This window comes from Corvus moneduloides, chromosome 3 (assembly GCF_009650955.1).
Source record: "Corvus moneduloides isolate bCorMon1 chromosome 3, bCorMon1.pri, whole genome shotgun sequence".
In the NCBI taxonomy this organism is placed as follows: Eukaryota; Metazoa; Chordata; class Aves; order Passeriformes; family Corvidae; genus Corvus; species Corvus moneduloides.
This window is the reverse complement of record NC_045478.1, coordinates 3083970-3103702: the sequence shown is the minus strand read 5'-3', so window position 1 is coordinate 3103702 and position 19733 is coordinate 3083970. Positions and strand designations below refer to the sequence as shown.

Genomic DNA, 19733 nt, shown 5'->3' with positions numbered 1-19733 from the left:
ATAAGCCCTTTGGATTACTTGAGACAAATGCCTGTCTGCACAACAAATCACCGCAGATTGCTTATGACAGCCAAATGAGACATCCTTTCAGAACATCACCAGCAACTCTCACAGCTCTGGAGCACATTATACAGCAGGAGTTAAGAAATCTTAAGAAACCACATCACCTCTTTTGGGTCTTCTTTCACAGGATAAGTACAAGTGACTTCTAACCTGCTCTTCCAGGCCAGCTTGGCCAAATTGTTTGCTACAAGGCATTAGAGCTTTTGTGTTGTCTTTGACATTCCAGGTTACTAAAGGATTATATCCATAGACTGTGGTAATCCCTGAATATTTAGAAAATACACACACGGCTCTCCAAACACCAGACATCTGCCCCGTGGTGCTGCACATCTGCCATTCCCGTGGATTTTTGAACAATTTCCTTTGATGAGCAGGTTTATTCCAATGGAAATCGACAAATGAGAATGGCTCCCGTTCCCTCTCCACGGCTGTGCCGAGCCTGCAGTTTTGTAGCTTAACATTTTTATCCAAGACAAAACATGCAGTCAGGCTCTTTGGACATCACACAAACACACATAAATGTTGAAAGATAAATAGGTTGGATGCACACATGCACACACACACACACACACTCTCACTGAAATCTCTGCTAAAAATCTGCCGCTGAAACGAATACATATTTTTTAAATCAACATTTTTTAGAGACACTGACTGCATCTTCAGAGCAGAGAACACATTATTTTGTAGGCGTTTTCAGCAGCATAATACCAACCCCTATTTTTAACTATTGACTAATTACCAGTATATCTTAATTACATGGTGTGTGGAGGCACTAATAAGTTTACAAATCTGCCAACAACATTAAACACATATGTCTTTGCAAGCATTAGCCTCTCCCTCTTATTTTTTAAAACCTTTTCTCTTTTCCCCCCCTCTAATTTGGCAGCAGAAGATCCTGGAAAAGGCTGTAATTGTGGCTGATTAGAAGGCGAGCATCTAAACACCCTTGTGGAAAAAAGAATGGCTTAAAGCACGAGGAGGAATGAAAAGAGAAGCCAGCAGAGCCTGGAGAATTTGGATTTTCAGCAGGGTGAGAGAAGGGTTGCCTTTGGAGGCGCTAACTTTTGTCTTCTCTGCAAGATTCGTGGAGCCATGTGCAGGTTTATTTAATAACTTTGTTTAGGAAACAGTGGCTTGGACCAATCTGGTCTATGGGAGGTGTCCCTGCCCATAGCAGGGGGTTGGAATGAGATGATCTTCAAGGTCCTTTCCAACCAAACCATTTTGTGATTCTATGATACAATCTTTGAGAAGAAGGATGGTGTTATTTTATACATTTAGGTTTAACATTCTTAAGCAAAATATAACTCGACAGGAGCTGCCCCTGTGTTCTGCTTTGCTGGGTTATGGCACAGTGCAGCCAAATCCATCCCAGAGGGATTTTCTGACAGGGTTTGTCCCTCTGTTCAAGAATTTTGACACAGTTTTTGCATGCTCAGCTCCTCAGAGATGTTTTACACAGCAACTGACTCCAACATCGACCAAAACACCTTTCAGACCCAGACCCCACAAAGCTGCCCACCCCTGCAGGCTCTTTCAACAGCCTTGAGGGGAGCGAAGTTTGAGACTTGGGATGCTCCTCTTGTGCAGGGTCTGTCACAGGGGCAGAGGGCTGTAGGTCTGCAATGCTCCCATTAAATCCACTTCTGGCTGAAGTTTGCCCAGTTCCAGAGAGAGGATGCATGGAGATCCAGGAGGCAAAGAGGTCACTGCCGTCAACTGACCCTCTGGAAGCCACAAACTTCCATCGTCTCCTTAAAACTTGGTCAAGAGGGAATGGCTTTAAACTGCCAGAGGGCAGGGATGGATGGGATATTGGGAAGGAATTCTTCCCTGTGAGGGTGGGGAGGCCCTTGCTCAGGGTGCCCAGAGAAGCTGTGGCTGCCCCTGGATCCCTGGAAGTGTCCAAGGCCAGGCTGGACGGGGCTTGGATCAACCTGGGATGGTGGAAGGTGTCCCTGCCCATGGCAGGGGTGGAAGGGGAAGATCTTTATGTTCCCATCCAACCCAAACCATTCTGGGATTTTATGGTTGAACTCAAGTGCTCTCAACTACAGAACTGAACATGTAAAAGTCTGATGGCAAAGACTTCCACGTGTTCTTCCATCAGTTGAGTTTCTGACAAAAAGGAGCATCACCCTAAAATCACCCTCAGCAGAAGCCTCTGCACACCCAACAGCACTTACCCCAAGAGGTGATCACTTGTGGAAGGTTTGATGTTGCTTTAGAAGCTATTTAGAGGCTATTCAAAATATCAAAGTGTTATTAGAAAGAATAAATTACAGTGGAATTGTATAGGCTGATTTTTAATAAAAATAGTTCCAGTAATTTGACAAGAAGCAAAATTAATCTTCTCTTTCCAAGTGCAAGTACAACCAAAGGGTGAAGAATGTCCACATTCTTGGAATAAACACTGGGGATGCTTTTAGTCTGTGTCCACGCTGCTGCTGATCTCCCAAATGATTTGCCATGGAATCACTGGATAAACTTGAGTTTTATGACTCCATAAATGAGAGCAGGTGTCTCCTTTGCACATCCATATTTCTAAATGCAGAAGGGTATTTCTGTCTGGGATGATTCAGTGTTTATATTTACACGGTGGAGGAGAGGAGATTATTGTCATTTGCATTGATGAAGGAGGTAGTTGTCACCTTCCAGTTTTTCCATATTGAATCTTTGTTAGCAAATAACATGTCTTGAGTAAAATGAGAGCAGGAGATAATTTAAATGGGCACCACACTTAGCCCTGGCAATGAAATTACAAAAGTGAATCAACATGAAAGCAGAATAATTTTTTTTTTCTCAACAATTTAGGTAATTATGGACAAGGCAGGCATCAGTTTTCCCTGCAAAGAAACATAACCAGTTACTCTGGTGTCTTAGGGCAAAACTTCAGTTTGTTAATTAACAGATTTAGAAATATTGTGTGCGATGGCAGATGGAAGAAATGATAAGAGCACTTGGCAAAGCTGGAAATGCTGGTGATTGCACAGATCAGAAAGCACAGAGTGTGCCTGAACCAGGACTTCAGAATAGCCAGACTTAATTCTGAGATGCTGTCTGAAACAGCCACGTGATAATTTTTGCCATAGAGATGAGAGACTTTCAGCATCCATTTCAAGCTTGGCAAATCTAATCCGAGTTATTAAATGACCTGTGCAAAGCCAAATCAATCAAAAGCATTTAAAAACAGAGAAGGGGAATTGGTGATGCTTTTAATATGGTGGGAGAATAAAAGGAAGAAAGAAATAGAGTGTTTGTTATCCTACAAAAAAACAGTTTTGCTCTGTTACGGAATAAAGAGTGTTTATGCCCCATCTCCTTACACTTAATGCCAAGTGGCAGAGGCAGGTGAATGGATCTCCCTAAAACAGGTAAAAATTCCATGTTGCTGCCTGAAACCAGAGCTCCAAAAGGAGCTGAGTCAGGAGAGGACAAAGTCATGGGATGGGAAGATCCCTGGCAGGGGATTGGAATTAGACGATTTTTAAGGTTCCTTCCAACCCAAACCATTCTGGGACTCTATGTTCCTGCTCAGGACCAAAGTGGTACAAATGGTGGTTGAAGTGGAGCCAAGGCGGGGGGAGAAGATTTACTGAGTGCAAAAGGACACAAAAATGAGAATCCCATGTGGTTCATGGGGAGAAGAGAAGGGCTGCAAAGGTGTCACCAACACAGAATTAAAGAATATCCAGAGATGGAAGGAACGCACGAGGTTCATAAAAATCCAACTCCTGGCCCTGCACAGGACAACTCCAATGTTCATGCCATAAACAATAGGAATAAAATGGAAATTCTGTCCTCAGGATGGAAAAGGAGAAGAAAAGCATGGAGACCTGGTGTGCACAGAGCTTTAGGTCCATGGAAGATCTCAGAAGGTCAGTAGGGAATCAGGGGAAGGTGATTTCTCTGCAGTACCTTGTCTAGAGGAAGGACCAAGAAGAGAAGAAGGAAAGACACCGAGATGTAGCAGCCCACATTGGAAAGAGGCAATGCTTGGGCCAATGCTTCAGCCAGAGGGAGATGCAAGAAGCTGCAGTCACCAGTCACCTTTTCTTTGACTTTCTTCTGGGGGGAATGTTCGGATTTGTGCACCATCCTGTCTTTATTTGGTTTGATATAAATGGTCATGCATTTAATTAATAATTCTGCCATTTAATTGGCAATTCTGTGGTGACAGTGTTAAATACAAGGAAATATTCTGTTATACTCATAGGTTTGGGGGAGGTTGACAGCATCATGAGACCCCACTTGAGGTGCTGCGTCCAGCTCTGGGGCCTCCAACATGAGAAGGACATGGAGCTGTTGGACTAAGTCCAAAGGATGCCATGGAGATGCTCCAAGGGCTGGAGCCCCTCTGCTCTGGAGCCAGGCTGAGAGAGCTGGGGGTGTTCACCTGGAGAAGAGAAGGATCCAGGGAGACCTCAGAGCCCCTTCCAGTGCCTAAAGGGGCTCCAGGAGAGCTGGAGAGGGACTTGGGACAAGGCATGGAGGGAGAGGACAAGGGAGAATGGCTTTAAATTGTCAGAGGGCAGGGTTAGATAGGATATTGGGAGGAAATTCTTTCCTGTGAGGGTGGGGAGGCCCTGGCACAGGGTGCCCAGAGAAGCCGTGGCTGCCTCATCCCTGGAAGTGTCCAAGGCCAGGTTGGACAGGGCTTGGAGCAACCTGGGATAGTGGAAGATGTCCCTACCCATCACAGGGGGTGGAACAAGATGAACTTTAAGGTCCCTTCCCACCCAAACCACTCTGGGATTCAATGATTATCAGTTATAAAAAGTAAGCATCAGGAACTGTGGGAAGGGGAATCATTTTACAGGGAACATACCTTACCTTAGTTAAGCCCAGTTCCACTTCTTCCCACAGTTCATGGCTCTACATTGGCTTTTCCAATGACCCAGAAGAACAGAAAAACTGGATGTTACACACACTTCCCACTGGCACAGGGGCCAACCTTCACCCTGTTTGGAAGTGGAAGCATTGCCTGATAAGTTTATTTCTCACTGAGCTCTGAAGAGCAGCATGGCACACTGACAACAGCAGCCAGCTACTCTATGAGATACATCCCTGCCCTTCAGAGCCAATTAAATCACTGGAATCCCATGGGGGGAAGTAGGAAATGCTGTGTAGTCGCTTTTCCTAAATCCCAGCTTGGAAAAGCACTGAGCAAGTCCATCAAACTGGAGGCCTGAGCTGTTAATGCTTTTCCAAGGGGAGAAACACAGTTCACTGCACTGCTCACCACCTTCTCTGGCTGATGAAGTCATGTTGCTCCTTCCTGCTGGGTAACCAGTTCCTCGAGGAGCGGGACTGAGGGGATTATCCCATGTTTGGTTTAATGGGAAAGCTGCAAGTACTTCCAGAAAAGGCAGGCAGAATGGAAATCTTGCAGTCACCCTCTCCTGCCCAGCCCCAGTCCCCGGGTGGATCCAGAACCACACATCCGACGTCACCAGTTCAGCCAATGCCATCGAAAAGGTGTCCCACGAAGGCATTTTTGGGGAAGAAGAGAGAGCAGACAGGTTCCCTTTGATGCACAGTAATAAATGAAAACAGCTGCAGCTCTCAGGAGATTAAAGGAAGCCTGAGGAGAGCTGAATAAACCCTGCCACCACAGGTAAGATCTCGATAACAGGAACGATGAAGTTCGCTAATGCACACATCTCAAGACCATACAAATTGTTAAATTTGTCAGGAGGTGTAAAATGATTTAAATGTAACATTTCTGTCCAATAAACACAAGTTTGGGATTCATATAATTCCATATTTAGTGGGGAATCGTTATTCAGTTTTTATCATGCAACACCTGAGGACCTGAACATGTTTCAGGGACTTGTAAGGACCTTGAAGGTGAAGCACCTGGTCCAGCTGTGAGAACAAACCACGTTCAGTTGTTTAAAGGCCAGGCTGGATGAGGCTCTGAACAACCTGGTCTAGTGGGAGATTCCCAACCCATGGCAGGGAGTGGATCAAGATGGTCTTTAAGGTCCCTCCCAACCCAAAGCATTCTGTGATTCCATGATTTTATGATCAGTAAGGACTAACACTATTGACAGTCACTGGTAACACTTAACAGTCAACTGTATTGCTAAAATGAAAACTCAAAAATGAAGCCCTCATAGAGAAGGGATGGAACTGCAAAGCTTCACCAAATGTTCCTCACCCTCTCTTAGGGGCAGCTCTTATGATGGCTGTGAACTGGCTTTTCAATACAGAACATCTGGGACATTCTGCACCTTTCCTAGAGAGCCCAGTGTCACAAAGCGGAGGGTGAGAGCTGGACATGCCCTGGCCATGTGCTCTCACAGCCCAGAAACTCCCCATACCCTGGGCTGATCCCCCAGCATGGGCAGCAGAGGACGGGGGGATTCTGCCCCTCTGCCCCAGTCAGGTGAGACCCCACCTGCAGAGCTGCCTCCAGATCTGGGGTCCAACAGCAGAAGGACGTGGAGCTGCTGCAGAGAGTCCAGAGGAGGCCCTGGAGATGCTCCAAGGGCTGGAGCCCCTCTGCTCTGGAGATGGGATGTGAGAGCTGGGGGTGTTCACCTGGAGAAGAGAAGGATCCAGGGAGACCTCAGAGCCCCTTCCAGAGCCTAAAGGGGCTCCAGAAGAGCTGGAGAGGGACTTGGGCCAAGGGATGGAGAGACAGGACAGGGGGGAATGGTTTTAAACTGCCAGAGGGCAGGGATAGATGGGTTATTGGGAAGGAATTCTGCCCTGTGAGAGTGGTGAGGCCCTGGCACAGGGTGCCAAGAGAAGCTGTGGCTGTCCCTGGATCCCTGGAAGTGTCCAAGGCCAGGTTGGACAGGGCTTGGAGCAACCTGGGATAGTGGAAGGTGTCCCTGCCCATGGCAGGGGGTTGGAGCTGGATGATCTTTAAGAGATCACTCCCAACCCAAACCATTGTGTGATTCCACGATTCTACGACAGTGCTGCCAGAGGGAGACAAGTGGCAGTAAAAGCAGCATCCTGTTGATCCCTCCCGGTATATACACATAGCATTCAAAAAGATTAATAGAAATTAACAAAGTTAATCAACAGAAGGACTGGCCTAAGTGGGACTTCTAAGTCAAGCTCACACAATAACTACTGAGTTTACCAAGACATCCAACTTTTCCTCCTGTGAAGACACGAACGTCGTGGCAACGGAAGCTGGAGCTTTTTCTGCCTCATGCATGAATAACAAAGCCACCTGCTATATTCCAGCAGTGGATGCTTTATTGTTAGTGATGATGCATGAGGCAGAAATAATGCAGTTTGATTTTTAGAGACAATACCAAGTTGAGCTTGCAAGGCTGTCAGCCCACACTCGTTTGACTTGGGAACTGAGCAAACAACATGGAAGTAATTGATGGAAACTAATGACACAATAAGATGTCATTTTTTTCTGACCTACTTTGCTTAAAGTAAATCCCCATTAATTGTAATTATCTGTACTCCACGTACACCAAACACTCAGCTGGATCCATCCCCCCAGTTATTTAAATGAGGTAGTTCCAGATTTACACAACTCTGATTCTGGCTTACATACCTCTCTATATTTAGTGTTTGTTCCCCTGATCTGAATAAATGCCTGGAAGATGGAAGACCACACAGCTCAATTAGGGTATTGATCAGGATGAAAAAAGCCTTTAACCAAGCAGCACAAGGAGGTTGTGATCCCATGCTGGGGTGCTGCTGGAGCACCGAACACTCCTCCCTTTCCCGGCGCCTCCCTGGTGCTCCTGGGGAACAGAAGGAAAATGAAACCCAAGGCAGAGACAGATCAGCTCCGAGTGGTGAGAGGGGAAAATCCTGGCTAAACTTGTTTTATAAATACTTGCAGATCTCAGGGTCACCCAGAGTTTACCCAGACCTCCGGACACAAGCGCCTCTAGCGTGATGGAAGCGTGGGATGCTGCTGAGAGCTGAGAAAAGCTTTCTCCTCTCAAAAATGTGAGTTGAAGGATCTCAACATGGGTGTGATTGACACTCACAACTTCCAAAAAATCCCTAAAAATACAGAGTGTTGGCTAATAAAAGAAACAGGCTCTGAGTAATGACTTCTGGCTCTCTGTGAGGGCCAGGACTACAAGGAAACAGGAGCTCTCGTGGACTGAAGGGGCAAAGCATCACCCCCATGTCCTTGGCCAAAGCAACCCCACAGCAGTGGCTGTGGAAAACAGGGGAATCAGGGGGCTGTGGGGAGATATGGGACATGGGTACATCTCTGCTATGTGCTGAGGGAGCAGGAGCTGGAGAACATCATGGGATAATCAGGAATTAAGATGTAAGTGGTGGAGATATCACTTCTGGCCACCCACGGAGTCATGTAGCCATGACTCATCCCCTGGTGCAGGAAGGAACGTAGCTTACCGTGCATCAAAATGGACAGGATCTTTCCGAGGGGAGATGAGCCGGGATGGAAGACCTTTAAAGGGCTTTCATCCCAGCTGTTTATGGCTCCACACTGGTATGCCTTTTCCTTGAGAAAATCAGGAAGTTTTGTGTTAAATGAGTTACTTTTTAATTTCAGTCTCTGATACTCCTACTGCAAAGATCTTCCGATTTCCAGGCTAAAAATATTCATGGCCAGTTCCTACTCATTTGCTTTTCCACCGCTGCCCTTCAGTGTCCCAACGCCTTTGCCCAAATTTACTTTCCAGGATATATTTATAGGCAGGAAAACATATTCCTTCTCCAGCCTCATTTTTTAGCTAAACAAGCCAAATTCTTTCAGTCCACAGGAGAAAGACAGACTGTTCGGAGCTCTGATCAACACCTGGCTCTTCCCTGTAGCTGGAATTCACCCTTCTTGGGCACAGGTGGTCACAACTGCACCGAGGAGTTCGGGGGCAGTGCCAGCAGGGTATTGTCATCGTGTCATCCTTTGCTCAAGCAGCTGCTTCTCTCACTCCGTGTGCCAACGCTGAAATCCTCAACTGCTGCCTTCTCCCACCAGAATGTCTCATCAAACAAGTTTGGGTTGGTTTTCTATCAAAACAGATGACTCGTCTGCCCCCTTATTGGTTCACCTACACTTCTATTTAAGTAATAAGACCAAATAGTTTGTTTACTTCTCTGTTGTTTTGGTTTTTGGGGTTTTTTTTTAATCTCTTTCTAATCATATGTAGCAAATCTGCTACACAGAAAAGTTTGAAGGAATGAGGGATGCTTCCATTTATATCTCCTCATTCTGCAAATCAGAAGTCGAAGCTTAATCTGGGTGCTTCTCACCCAAAAATATGGGTCCCAGAGACCTCATTTGTTACTGCTGTGAGAATTATCATCCATATTTAGGTCTGAAAGTATCTATCAGGAGAGGGATTTGATGTTATATATATATATATATATTTATACACGTCTTATGCACATGAAGTAATTTTGGTCGAAGGCTGGTTTTGCTCTTATTTATTTCCATATTCTGGCAACAGCTGAAGTTGGCAGAAAATAAGGGAATATCTGCAATATTTGAATTCGTTATGATTGGGATCTGAGGGATCCTGTTGTCTCAAATGTATAATAATATAGCCACTATATACTATTACAAATAGTACCAGTTTTCTCCATTTGGAGAACTTTGTACCAGGGTTTCACTCCCACTGGCTTAAATTTTCCCACATCCAGGTGTGCATCATGCCCAAAGGATCATGCCCAAAGCTTTGCTTTCGGCTCCCTTTCTTCTATCCTCCCACTTTTTCTTCTAGATTTAATTAATTTTTCCTTCTTGCAAAAGTTTTTTACCTGCACTTCATCTGCATTTTTCTACCTTCTTGGAGTTGTTTCCTTTTTTTCCTTTTTGAAATTTAGACTCTGCAAAGCAGCAACTTTTGCAGCCAGTTCTAGAGTCCTGACACTCTCAGCCCGGATATTTTGACACAGTTTAAAGGAAAAAAAAAGGGAAAAATGGTAGAATTCAAACTCCCACAGAAAGAGGTAGAAGCAGCTGCTGGAGAAGGAGCATCTGGAAGGAGCTTTCTTATTAAAAAGGGGGAAAAAACACATGGAAAAGAAGAGAGATTGTAACCTACAGAGGACAGCACAAGGCAGCTCAGAAAAGATGGGTATGATGAATGAACAGACATGTAACATGGAATTGGTGGGAAAGGACCTGGAATTTGGCTTTCCCACTTTGCCAGTGGGTCCCTCAGTGAAACAGCTGCCTGGGGTGCAGCTCAGCTCCAGGCAGATCCCAAAAACAGAGCTGGGAGCTGCTTCCTCAGCCTGGCAGAGGTTTCTCCAGCACAGAGCTGAGCCTTGGAGAGTCTGCCTGACTCCATGAGTACAGGGTGGGCAAAGTGTCCCCCAAAGTGGGTAAGGGAATGACAAAGAGCAGAGGAGGGGATGTAGAATCCCAGTGTTAGAAGGAAAAGGACAGGAAGACACTGAGATGGGGGATTTGAGAAAGCAACAAGATGGTGTGAGGTCGGGGTGCCAAGGTGTGCTTGGAGAACGCTGTTATCAACAGAGAATGAATCCCAGAAAGGTTTGGGTTGGAAGGGACCTTAAAACTCATCCAGTTCTACCCCCTGACATGGGCACGGACACTTTCCACTATCCCAGGCTGTTCCAAGCCCTATCCAACCTGACTTTGAACATTTCCAGGGATAGGGAAGCCACAGCTTCTCTGTTCCAGTGCTCCACCACCCTGTGAGTACAGGAGAGGGATTTGTGGGATGGGGTGGGACAGAAGCCTCTCTTCCTCAGCACAGCCATGGAAAGGGAAAAGGCCAAAAGAAACCCAGAGGAGGTCCCAGATCTGCCAGGGACCAGGGAGCTGCTGGAGGTGGGAAGGGGGAAAGCAGCCTGGCTGAGGGTGAACTGAGTGGAGTGGTGATCCTGGGATTTGAGGTTGAGCAGGTGACAGGGACAGGGCAGTTGACACCGGACTGTGGAGCTGATTTGGGAGCAGGATGGGGTCAGCACAAGGGGGTCCAGCTGAGGATGGTCTGGGGAATGCTGGTGTCAGGACTTGGGGCTTGGGGGAAGAAGCACAATGGAATTTTTTGAGTGTCCAGAGGACGGCCAGGAAGAGGGTGAAGGGTCTCAGGGGCCATATGAGGAGTGAGTGATGTCACTGGGTTTGCTCAGCTGGAGGGGACTGAGGTCAGACCTCGTTGGGGGCTGCAGCTTCCTCACAAGGGGCAGCTCCGATCTCTGCTCCCTGTGACCAGGGACAGGACCCAGGGAACGGCTGGAGCTGTGTCAGGGAGGTGTAGGTAGGATATCAGGAACAGGTTCTTCCCGCAGGGGTGGTAGGGCACTGAACAGGCTCCCCAGGGAATGGGCACTGCCCCAGGGCTGCCAGAGCTCCAGGAGCATTTGGACAACGCTCTCAGGGATGCACAGGGTGGGATTGTTGGGGTGTCTGTGCAGGGCCAGGAGATGGACTTGTGGCTCCTTTCCAAACCAGAATATTCTATAATTCAGTGTAGATTTCGTGATTTAAACATGGTTAAAGAGACAGAACACTTCTGCTATGAGGAAAGGCTGAGAGAACTGGGGTTGTTCAGCCTGGGTAAGAGAAGCCTGGGGAGATCTTAGGGCTTAAGTCTTAAGTGGCTGCAGAGGAGGGTCAGGTTGGACAGCAGGAAGAATTTCTTCACAGAAGGGTGATTAGACATTGGAACAGGCTGTCCACAGAGGTTGTGGAGTCACCATCCCTGGAGGTGTCCAAGGAATGACCGGACGTGGAAGTCAGTGCTCTGGTCTGGTTGACAAGGTGGTGTTTGCTCATAGGCTGGACTCAATGACTTCAGAAGCGTTTTTCAACCTAATTGACTTTGTGGTTCTGTGAAATGGCCTCAAGTTATACCAGGGGAGATTTAGATTGGATATGAGGAAAAAAATTCTTCATGGAAAGGGTGGTCAGGCAATGGAACAGGCTGCCCAAGACAACCCGATGCTGGAATCCCCATCCCTGAAGGTCTTCAAAACATGTGTAGGGGTAAACTTGGGGATACAATTTAGGGGGGATCATGGCAGTGCTGGGTTAACAGTTGGACTCGGTGATGCCAGAGGTCTTTTCCAAACTAATTCTGTGATTCTGTAAAGGGGCTCCAAGAAAGCTGGAGAGGGACTTTGGACAAGTGCATGGAGTGACAGGTCAGGGGGAATGGCTTTAAGTTGAAAAGAGGACAAAGCTAGACGAGACTTTAGGAAGAAATTCTTCCCTGTGAAGGTGCTCAGATCTGTGAGGGCACAGGTTGTCCAGAGAATCACAGAATAAGCTGAGTTGAAAGGAACCCACAAGGATCATCTAGGCCAGCTCCTGGCCCTGCACAGGACCATCCCCATCAATCCCACCCTGTGCCTGAGAGCATTGTCCAACCGCTTCTTGAGCTCTGTCAGGTTTGGTGCTGCGTCCATTCCCTGAGCTGTTCCAGCGCTCAACCATCCTCTGGGGAAAGAAGAACCTTTCCCCAATATCCAACCTAACCCTCCCCTGACACAACTCCAGGCCATTCCCTCGGCTCCTGTCCCGGGTCACCACAGAGCAGAGCCCAGCGCCTGCCCCTCCTCTTCCCCTCACGAAGAAGTTGCAGACCGCGCTGAGGTCCCCCCTTAGCCTCCCCTTCTCCAGGCCTCATCCCTGCGAGTTCCCCGGGCCAGGTCGGACGGGGCTGGGAGCATCCCGCTCCGGTGCAAGGTGTCCCTACCCGCGGCGGGGGCTGTGGAAGGCGCCGCTCCCTCCCGCCCGCCCCGGCCCCGCCGCGCTCCCGCCGCCGGTCGCTGTCGCCGCCAGGCGGCCCCGGCCCGTCCCGCGCGCCGCGGAAGCGCCGCCCCCGGAAGCGGCGGGCGGGGGGAGCGGGCACGGGGGGGGCAGAGCGAGCGAGCGCCCGGCGAACGGGCCGGGGACGCGGCGGCGGCGGCAGCAAGATGGCGGCCAAGTCGGATGGCGGCGGCGGCGGCGGCGGCGGCGGCGGCAGCGGCGGCGGCAGCGGCTTCGCCCAGCTGCACAACCTGGACGAGGCGGCGGCGGCCACGGGCGGCGGCGTCGGGGCAGCGGCGGCCGAGGTGGCGGAGGAGCCGGGCGCAAGCAGCTCCTTGCACATCTGCCACTGCTGCAACACGTCGTCTTGCTACTGGGGCTGCCGGAGCGCCTGCCTGCGGAACCTCTTCGGGCGGGCCGCCGCCACCGCCGCCGCCGAGCCGCTGGCCCCGCGCCCCCCCCGCCGCCGCCGCCGAGGGGCCGCCGGAGGGCGGCGAGGCGGCCGAGCGGCCGTGGCTGGACTGCCTGTGGATCGTGCTGGCGCTGCTGGTGCTGCTGGGGGACGTGGGCACGGACCTGTGGCTGGCGCTGCACCACTACGGCCGGCGGGACTACTTGTGGTGCGGCCTCACCCTGGCCTTCGTGCTGCTGCCCTCGGTGCTGGTGCAGATCCTGAGCTTCCGCTGGTTCGTGCAGGACTACACGGGCGGCGGGCTGGGCGCCGTGCAGGGGCTCAGCAGCCGCGGGCCGCCCATGATGGGGGGGACCGCGGGCCGGCGCGGGGGACCCGCCGCCGGGGTAGGAGGAGCCGGCGGCACCGTCACCCCCGGGGCGCAGCGCCTCTGCAGGATCTCCGTCTGGGTCTGGCAGTCCGTCATCCACCTGCTGCAGATGGGGCAGGTCTGGAGGTAAGGGGCGGCCGGGGAATCCGCCGGGCCCCCGGCGGGGCGGGCGGGCGGCGCGCTGGGTCGGGGACCGCGGCCGCGGAGGGGCGGGAGCGGCGGCTGCGAGCGCTCGGTGCGAGGGGGACGCGGGGCAGCATCATCCCCTGGTCCAAGGGGGATGTGGGGCAGTGTCACCTCCTGGCTTGAGATGGACGGGGGACAGTGTCACCTCCTGGTTTGAGAGGGACGGGGGCAGTGTCGCCTCGTGGTCCAAGGTGGACGTGGGTCAGTGTCCCCCGTGGTCCAGGGTGGTCAGTGTCCGCTGGCCGAGGAGGGGCAGGTGTGGGTGGTTGTCAGCACCTGGTTTGAGGTGGATGTGGGTCGCTGTCAGCTCGTGGTCCAAGATATGCATGGGTCAGTGTCACCTCCTGGTTTCAAATGGGTCACTGTGCCCTGGATGAGGTGGGGAGCTCTCAGCTTGTGAAACAAGGCGGACGTGGGTCAGTGTCACCTCGTGGTTCAAGGTGGACGTGGGTCAGTGTCACCTTATGGTTCAAGGTGGACGTGGATCAGTGTCACCTCCTGGTTTGAGGTGGATCAGTGTCATCTCATGGTTTAATGTTGGTCAGGGTCACCTCATGGTTTGAGGTGGGTCAGTGTCCCCTGGAAAAGGTGGGGCAGATGGGGGCCAGTGTCACCTCGATGGGCTGAGGTGAGTCACTGTCCCCTAGCTGAGGTGGACCAGATGGCCATTGCTGTTACCTCGTGGTTTGAGGCAGACGTGGGGCAGTGTCACTTCATGGCTTGAGGTGGATCGCTGTCCCCTGGGTGAGGTGGGACTGATGGGGGTCAGTGTCACCTCGTGGTCTGAGGTGGTCATAGTCAGTGTGGTGCCCCCCACATTGAGAAGAAGGGGAGATTTGGGGGTTACTCCAACTTTGGGTGAGGAGAGACCCAGAGGGAGGAGAGATTCCCACGAAATGAGCCTGGGGGGCTGAGGTGGGGGACGTGGGAGTCGTTGTCACCTCATGATCTGGGGTGGACCTTTGCCAGTGCTCCCCACGGTGGAGGAGGTGTCAAGGCCCTCTGTGTGCTGAGGGGACATTTGAGAGGAAGAGAAGTTACCCCAAAATGTGTCTGTGGGGCTGAGGTGGGAGGAGTGGGGTTGGTTGGTCCAAGCAGGACACGGGATGGTGCTCCCCACGTGGAGATTTGGGGTCACTCCTTCTTCACTGAGAAGAGCCCCAAAGGGAGCAGAGATGTCCCCCTCAAATGAGCGTGTGGGGCTGGGGAGAGGGGAATAGGGCTGCTGTCACCTCATAGCTTGGAGGGGACACGGTTCTGTGCCCCTCATGGTGTGGGATGGAATGGATTCTAGCTCTGTGGGAATGTAAATGGTGCCGCTCAGGGATGGGGTGGGCTCTTGCTGCTCCACAGATATGGGGCAGGATGGGCAGGGGGTCATGGAGCTGCTCTTCCCTTCAGGACAGGCCCGGGGCTGGGGGTGACCCTCGCAGTGGCTGCACTGCAGAGGGAGGTCCTGTGGCCCTGGGGGGGACTCACCCCAGCGCCCCCCTCCTGGAGCCAGGGGGCAGCCAGGAAAAGACCCCATGGAATATGCCGGGGCTGCTCCGGAGAGGGTCTGCAGGGGGATGGCCCTGTGGCTGCCAAGCGCTGGGACGTGCTGTTTCCAGAGGGTTGACGTCCTGGCATGGATCCCGTCGGGGTGAGGGGGTGAGGGTCTCATCCATCCCCGAGAGCCTCTCCCCAGCCAGCGGAGCGGGAGCGGGAGCTGCCGGCTCGCTGACTCCCCCCATACCGAAGGAGCGGGTGGTGGGAATGGAAAAACGCAGCGTGATGCCTCGGCTGTGGCTTTGGAGAAAGGAGAAACCTCCTCGGTGGGGACGGCGGCGATGGGGCTGCCGGTGTGAGGCTGAAGGTCAGGGATAAGGGACCATTCCCTGCCAGAGGGAGAGGTCCTGGGGTGGAGGAGAGGTGGAGGAGATGCTGGCCGGAGGACGGGTCTGAGAAGTGACCTCGAGCTCGGCAGGAGTAAAAAAGCATCCTCCAGCGCGAGCTGGAAATTACGTTATCCTCCCCAAAAAGAGAGGTGGGAGGAGGCAGGGAGGGATTCTCCAGGATGAAAGCCTGTGGATGCAAACACTGCCACAGAGATGTCGGGCTTACAGAAAGAGGTGGTGTAAGGACAGCTGTAAAGACCCGGTGTGGCCCAGCATCCTCTAAGTTGGGGCGCGGGTTGGTAGCGTGGAAGGGGTGTGAGATTTGGGGTGGGGGCAGAGGGACGACTCTGGGTGGTGTCACGGGGCAGTGGATGCACCCCCTCCACCCCATGGATGGGTCGGGCTGTAGGGAAGAGGCTCCACATGGGGGTCGGTTGGCATTTGTAGCTTTTAAAATAATCCTTAGGGATCAAAGATTTTTATTTTCCCAATTTTTTTTTGAAGAAGCCGCGGGGGTGGAGGGGAGGGGATCTGCGTGGGAAGGGTGCGTGAGATGTGTACGTAGGAAATAAGCCCATGCAATCGTGCAGTGCAACAGCAAATACATATTTCTTCTGCATCTTCAATGTCATTTGTGCAGCGTTCAAAACACATTTGTTCTCAACTTCTGCTTGGGGGTTTATTCTATTTTTATGGGTTTTTTACAGCTGAGATTTGGGCTGGGGGGTGGCGGGAGGGGGATGTCTGCGGGTGGTGCGTGTGAGGATGATGAATTGGCCCGCGACCCTTTCTGCTGCTTCCCCTGGTACTCCCAACTGCTGATCCCATCAGCAAAAGCAGTTCTCAATGCAGATGCTCCTCTGGCAAGTTGAATTTTTCCTTTCTTGGAGCCAGGCAGAAGAAATGATGGTGTTTTAGCTGTGCACAAACACCCCATGCCATGGCACACTCGAGTGAGCACGTGGGGAGGGGGATGCCAAAGTGATGCTGGCTGGGACAGAGGGGGTGCATGTGGGGTGCTGATTTTTGGGTAATAGGAAGAAGCAAAGCTCAAGTTGCCCTGACTTTTCCCTGCTATGCTAATGCAGAGGAAAACATTTTCTTCTGAGGTTGTACAGGGCTGGGAATGCCAAAGGGGACTGACAAGGAGAGCTGCAGCCCGGATCACGTTAGGTGAAATCAGGGAGCTTTCTCTCCTGTTGATCTCTAATCCCACCAGCGCTCAGCTCCTGCTCTTTAAGGCATGCTGGACAGCGGGGAGCCGACTCCCAATACCTGAGCAGAGCCAGAATTAACTTCCTGGGATCTGTGGAGCAGCCTCCACGAGGGTGTCTTTTTGCATTCCCACTACAGCTACTGCCAGCACCATTAAAATTAATCTCGGATGCGGTGATGGGACTAATACTGGAGCGCGCTGCTTTGGCCGCCTTTGCCTGCAGCGCAGTCGCTGCTTGCTGGGGAGAAGTTTAGACATGGGGATGGAGGAGGAAAACCTAGGACAGTGTAAGTTCAGTGCCTAATGCTCCGAGCCTGGTTTCTTGCAGGATCATGGATCCGCGCTGCCGGTGCATGGAGCGTAATCGGGATCGTACCTTACGTAGGGGATGTCGTGGGTGTTGCTCAGCAGCTGGGAGTGAATTTGTGGAGAATTGGAGGGGGCAGGTTGGAGTAGTACAGGAATTCTCATCCTGAATACGTTAGGTAAATCTGCGTTTGGATTTTGAGGGTTGACACAATTCCTATGGCGGCTTCTTCTCGTAAATACTGGGAAGACTCGCCAATAAGATGGTGAATAAATAGCATTTTATGGCAGAAATATAAATATACATCGGGATCCTATTTTAGCAAGGCTGTGTCTTCATTTTGTCAGGATTGTGGGAGAAGGAGCTCGTTTTGGAGCAGTCTGGATGGGGGCTTTGTCTGCTGTTTGTGTCGTATTCAGAGGGTGGATTGTGACCAGGCAGAAGAGCTGAGGGGGCAGTGAGAGTGTTGAGCGGGGGCTTAGTGATATTCCTGGGGTTTTTGTGGGTTTTTTTTAGTTCAGCTGGGATCTGAAGGATGTGTTAATACTGTCTGTCTATAGTGGCTGTTGGAAAAATAGTAAAAACATATGCGTGTGTGTATGCATATACATATCTTTTGAATTCTTGCTGGAAGTAATCTGATCTCAAACAGATTCGAGTAGTCTGATCTCCAATGCCATTCCCACCAATAAAACTCAGCTCCTGGGGTTTTTACCTTCAAAAATCTACAATATTCACCTTTCCTCTCAAATCTTAGCTTGTCTTGAAGACTTGAACAGTTCATCCAGACTATCCAAAAAGTGAAGGATGCCAGTTGGGGCACATTATGGTCATTATAGAGGTGGTGCAGTGCAAGCTGCCAAGGGCTGTTCTTTGAGGAGGGATGCTGTGGTTTTGCTGCAAACAGGATGAAGTCAGGGCTGTTGCTTTTGCTGGAGCTGTTCAGCTGTGTAAATTTGGGAGAAGTCGTTTTGGTATCTCGAGTAGTTGCACAGGTTGTATGAGTGACAGGAGTGAACTTCCCTGTCTGATGTACCTTTCCATAACCTCTGCTGGAAGTGGGTTACTGGGTCACGAATGCTGCCCTGGAATACGGGGTTTAGAGTGGAAAGTCCGATCCCTTGCGTTGCGTCGTGCTATTAAAGCAAACATTATTGGATTCCATTGGATTAACGGGATGTGGAGCTGAGCTGAGCTGAATGCTGACCAGCTGGAAGTCTCTCTGTGTCTGTTAAACTGTCAGTGACGGTGAGTTTTGGGACATGAATGTGCTCTGTTTATGGGGTTTGTTATTAAGACAGATTTAAATACAGATCTAGGAAAAAAACATTCTGTACAAGAAACCCCAGCAAAACACAACAACCCTTGTCACTGTTGTGACATTAAAAATTGTCTTGTGTGTGTACATGGTGAGAAATTCCTAACATTTAGGCAGAGAGTTGGCATCTTTTTTATTAGTGGAAAGACCAAATCTGTGAGCTGTTCATCTTTGGAGGTGGAAGGATGAATCAATGGGTTTAAATGGAATATATGGCATTTAATGACTTTGTGTTGAGTGGGTTCAGGCTCTCCTAAAATACTTTGTCTGGGATGAACTTTGTGAGTTAGAGACGCATTATTTTGGGTAGTTTAGAAATACAGGCAGCTATGACTCTGAGGTTCCCTGCCCAAATCCCTCAAAGCGGGAGCCATCTGCTTGTCAAACAGCAGATGAACAAGAAGCCGCTGACCTAATGCTGCCTCCTTGTCTTGGTTTGGGATGTTCAGCTCTGTAGAGCCTTTCGGTAAATTTACTGCCTTCCCTGGCACGCTGGACTATTTTTTTCAGCTTTTTCTGGTTAGCTTGTCTGGCAGCTGAGTTTTTCCTTTTAGCCAAGTTTTAACAGCTTGCTTTTATAGTATGGGGTTTTGTCAGCTTTTGACAAGTTGGCAGAAGGAAGACATTCTGGAATAGATGATAAATATGTTCTCCCTACAAGAGCAGGTCTGGGGTATAACTTTTTATATTTTTTTTCCAGTGAGGTTGTTCTCCCTTCCAAAAAACCTTACCCATTCCACCCCCATTTCTACAGGATCTCCATAAGGAAGTGCTGGGCTGTGGGTGTAGAGGTCCAACGACATCTACAGAGCAAGTAGGTTGTGAGAGAGTGGAAATAATATTAGTAATCATAATAATGAGGGAAAAAGGGCTTTATCCTTTGAGTGGGGTCTCCATGGGTGGCGCGTGGTGGTGATGCTCCGTGTCTTGTTGAGTGGTTCCCACTAGAGGGGGTCCAACCACAGATGTTGGAGCGGATCTGCTGGGCCAGCCTTGGGAGGGCAGAGATTTCTCCAAAGCTTTCCTTGGGAGAAACGATGTCCTGCCCTGACCTGCTGGGAACTCCCCTTCCCATTCGACCCGGCGTTTCTGCAGAGACAGCATGGCTTGGGCAGGTGGGAGAGTGGGATTTGGAGGAGAAACTGGAGTTCAGTTTGCTCTTGGGAGCTGTTGAGAAAGAGCCATGTGGTGTCCTGTGGCCAGGCAGTGACAGCAGCTCATCACCCCCCTGCCCTGGTTTTTGGGGAGGAGGAAAGGGAAGCAGAACTACTTGGGTGACCTGACTTAGTTCTT

General features: G+C 50.6%; 1 protein-coding gene across 1 annotated transcript in view; it reads left to right on the top strand.

Moving 5' to 3' along the window:
- The first annotated feature begins 12921 nt into the window (after window positions 1-12921).
- The window catches only part of XKR6 (XK related 6), a 165046-nt gene continuing 158234 nt past the window's right edge, over window positions 12922-19733 (top strand). Inside the window, 2 exon segments of the mRNA XM_032103782.1 lie at window positions 12922-13209; window positions 13211-13662. Of these exon segments, the coding sequence (XP_031959673.1) occupies window positions 12922-13209; window positions 13211-13662 (740 nt within the window).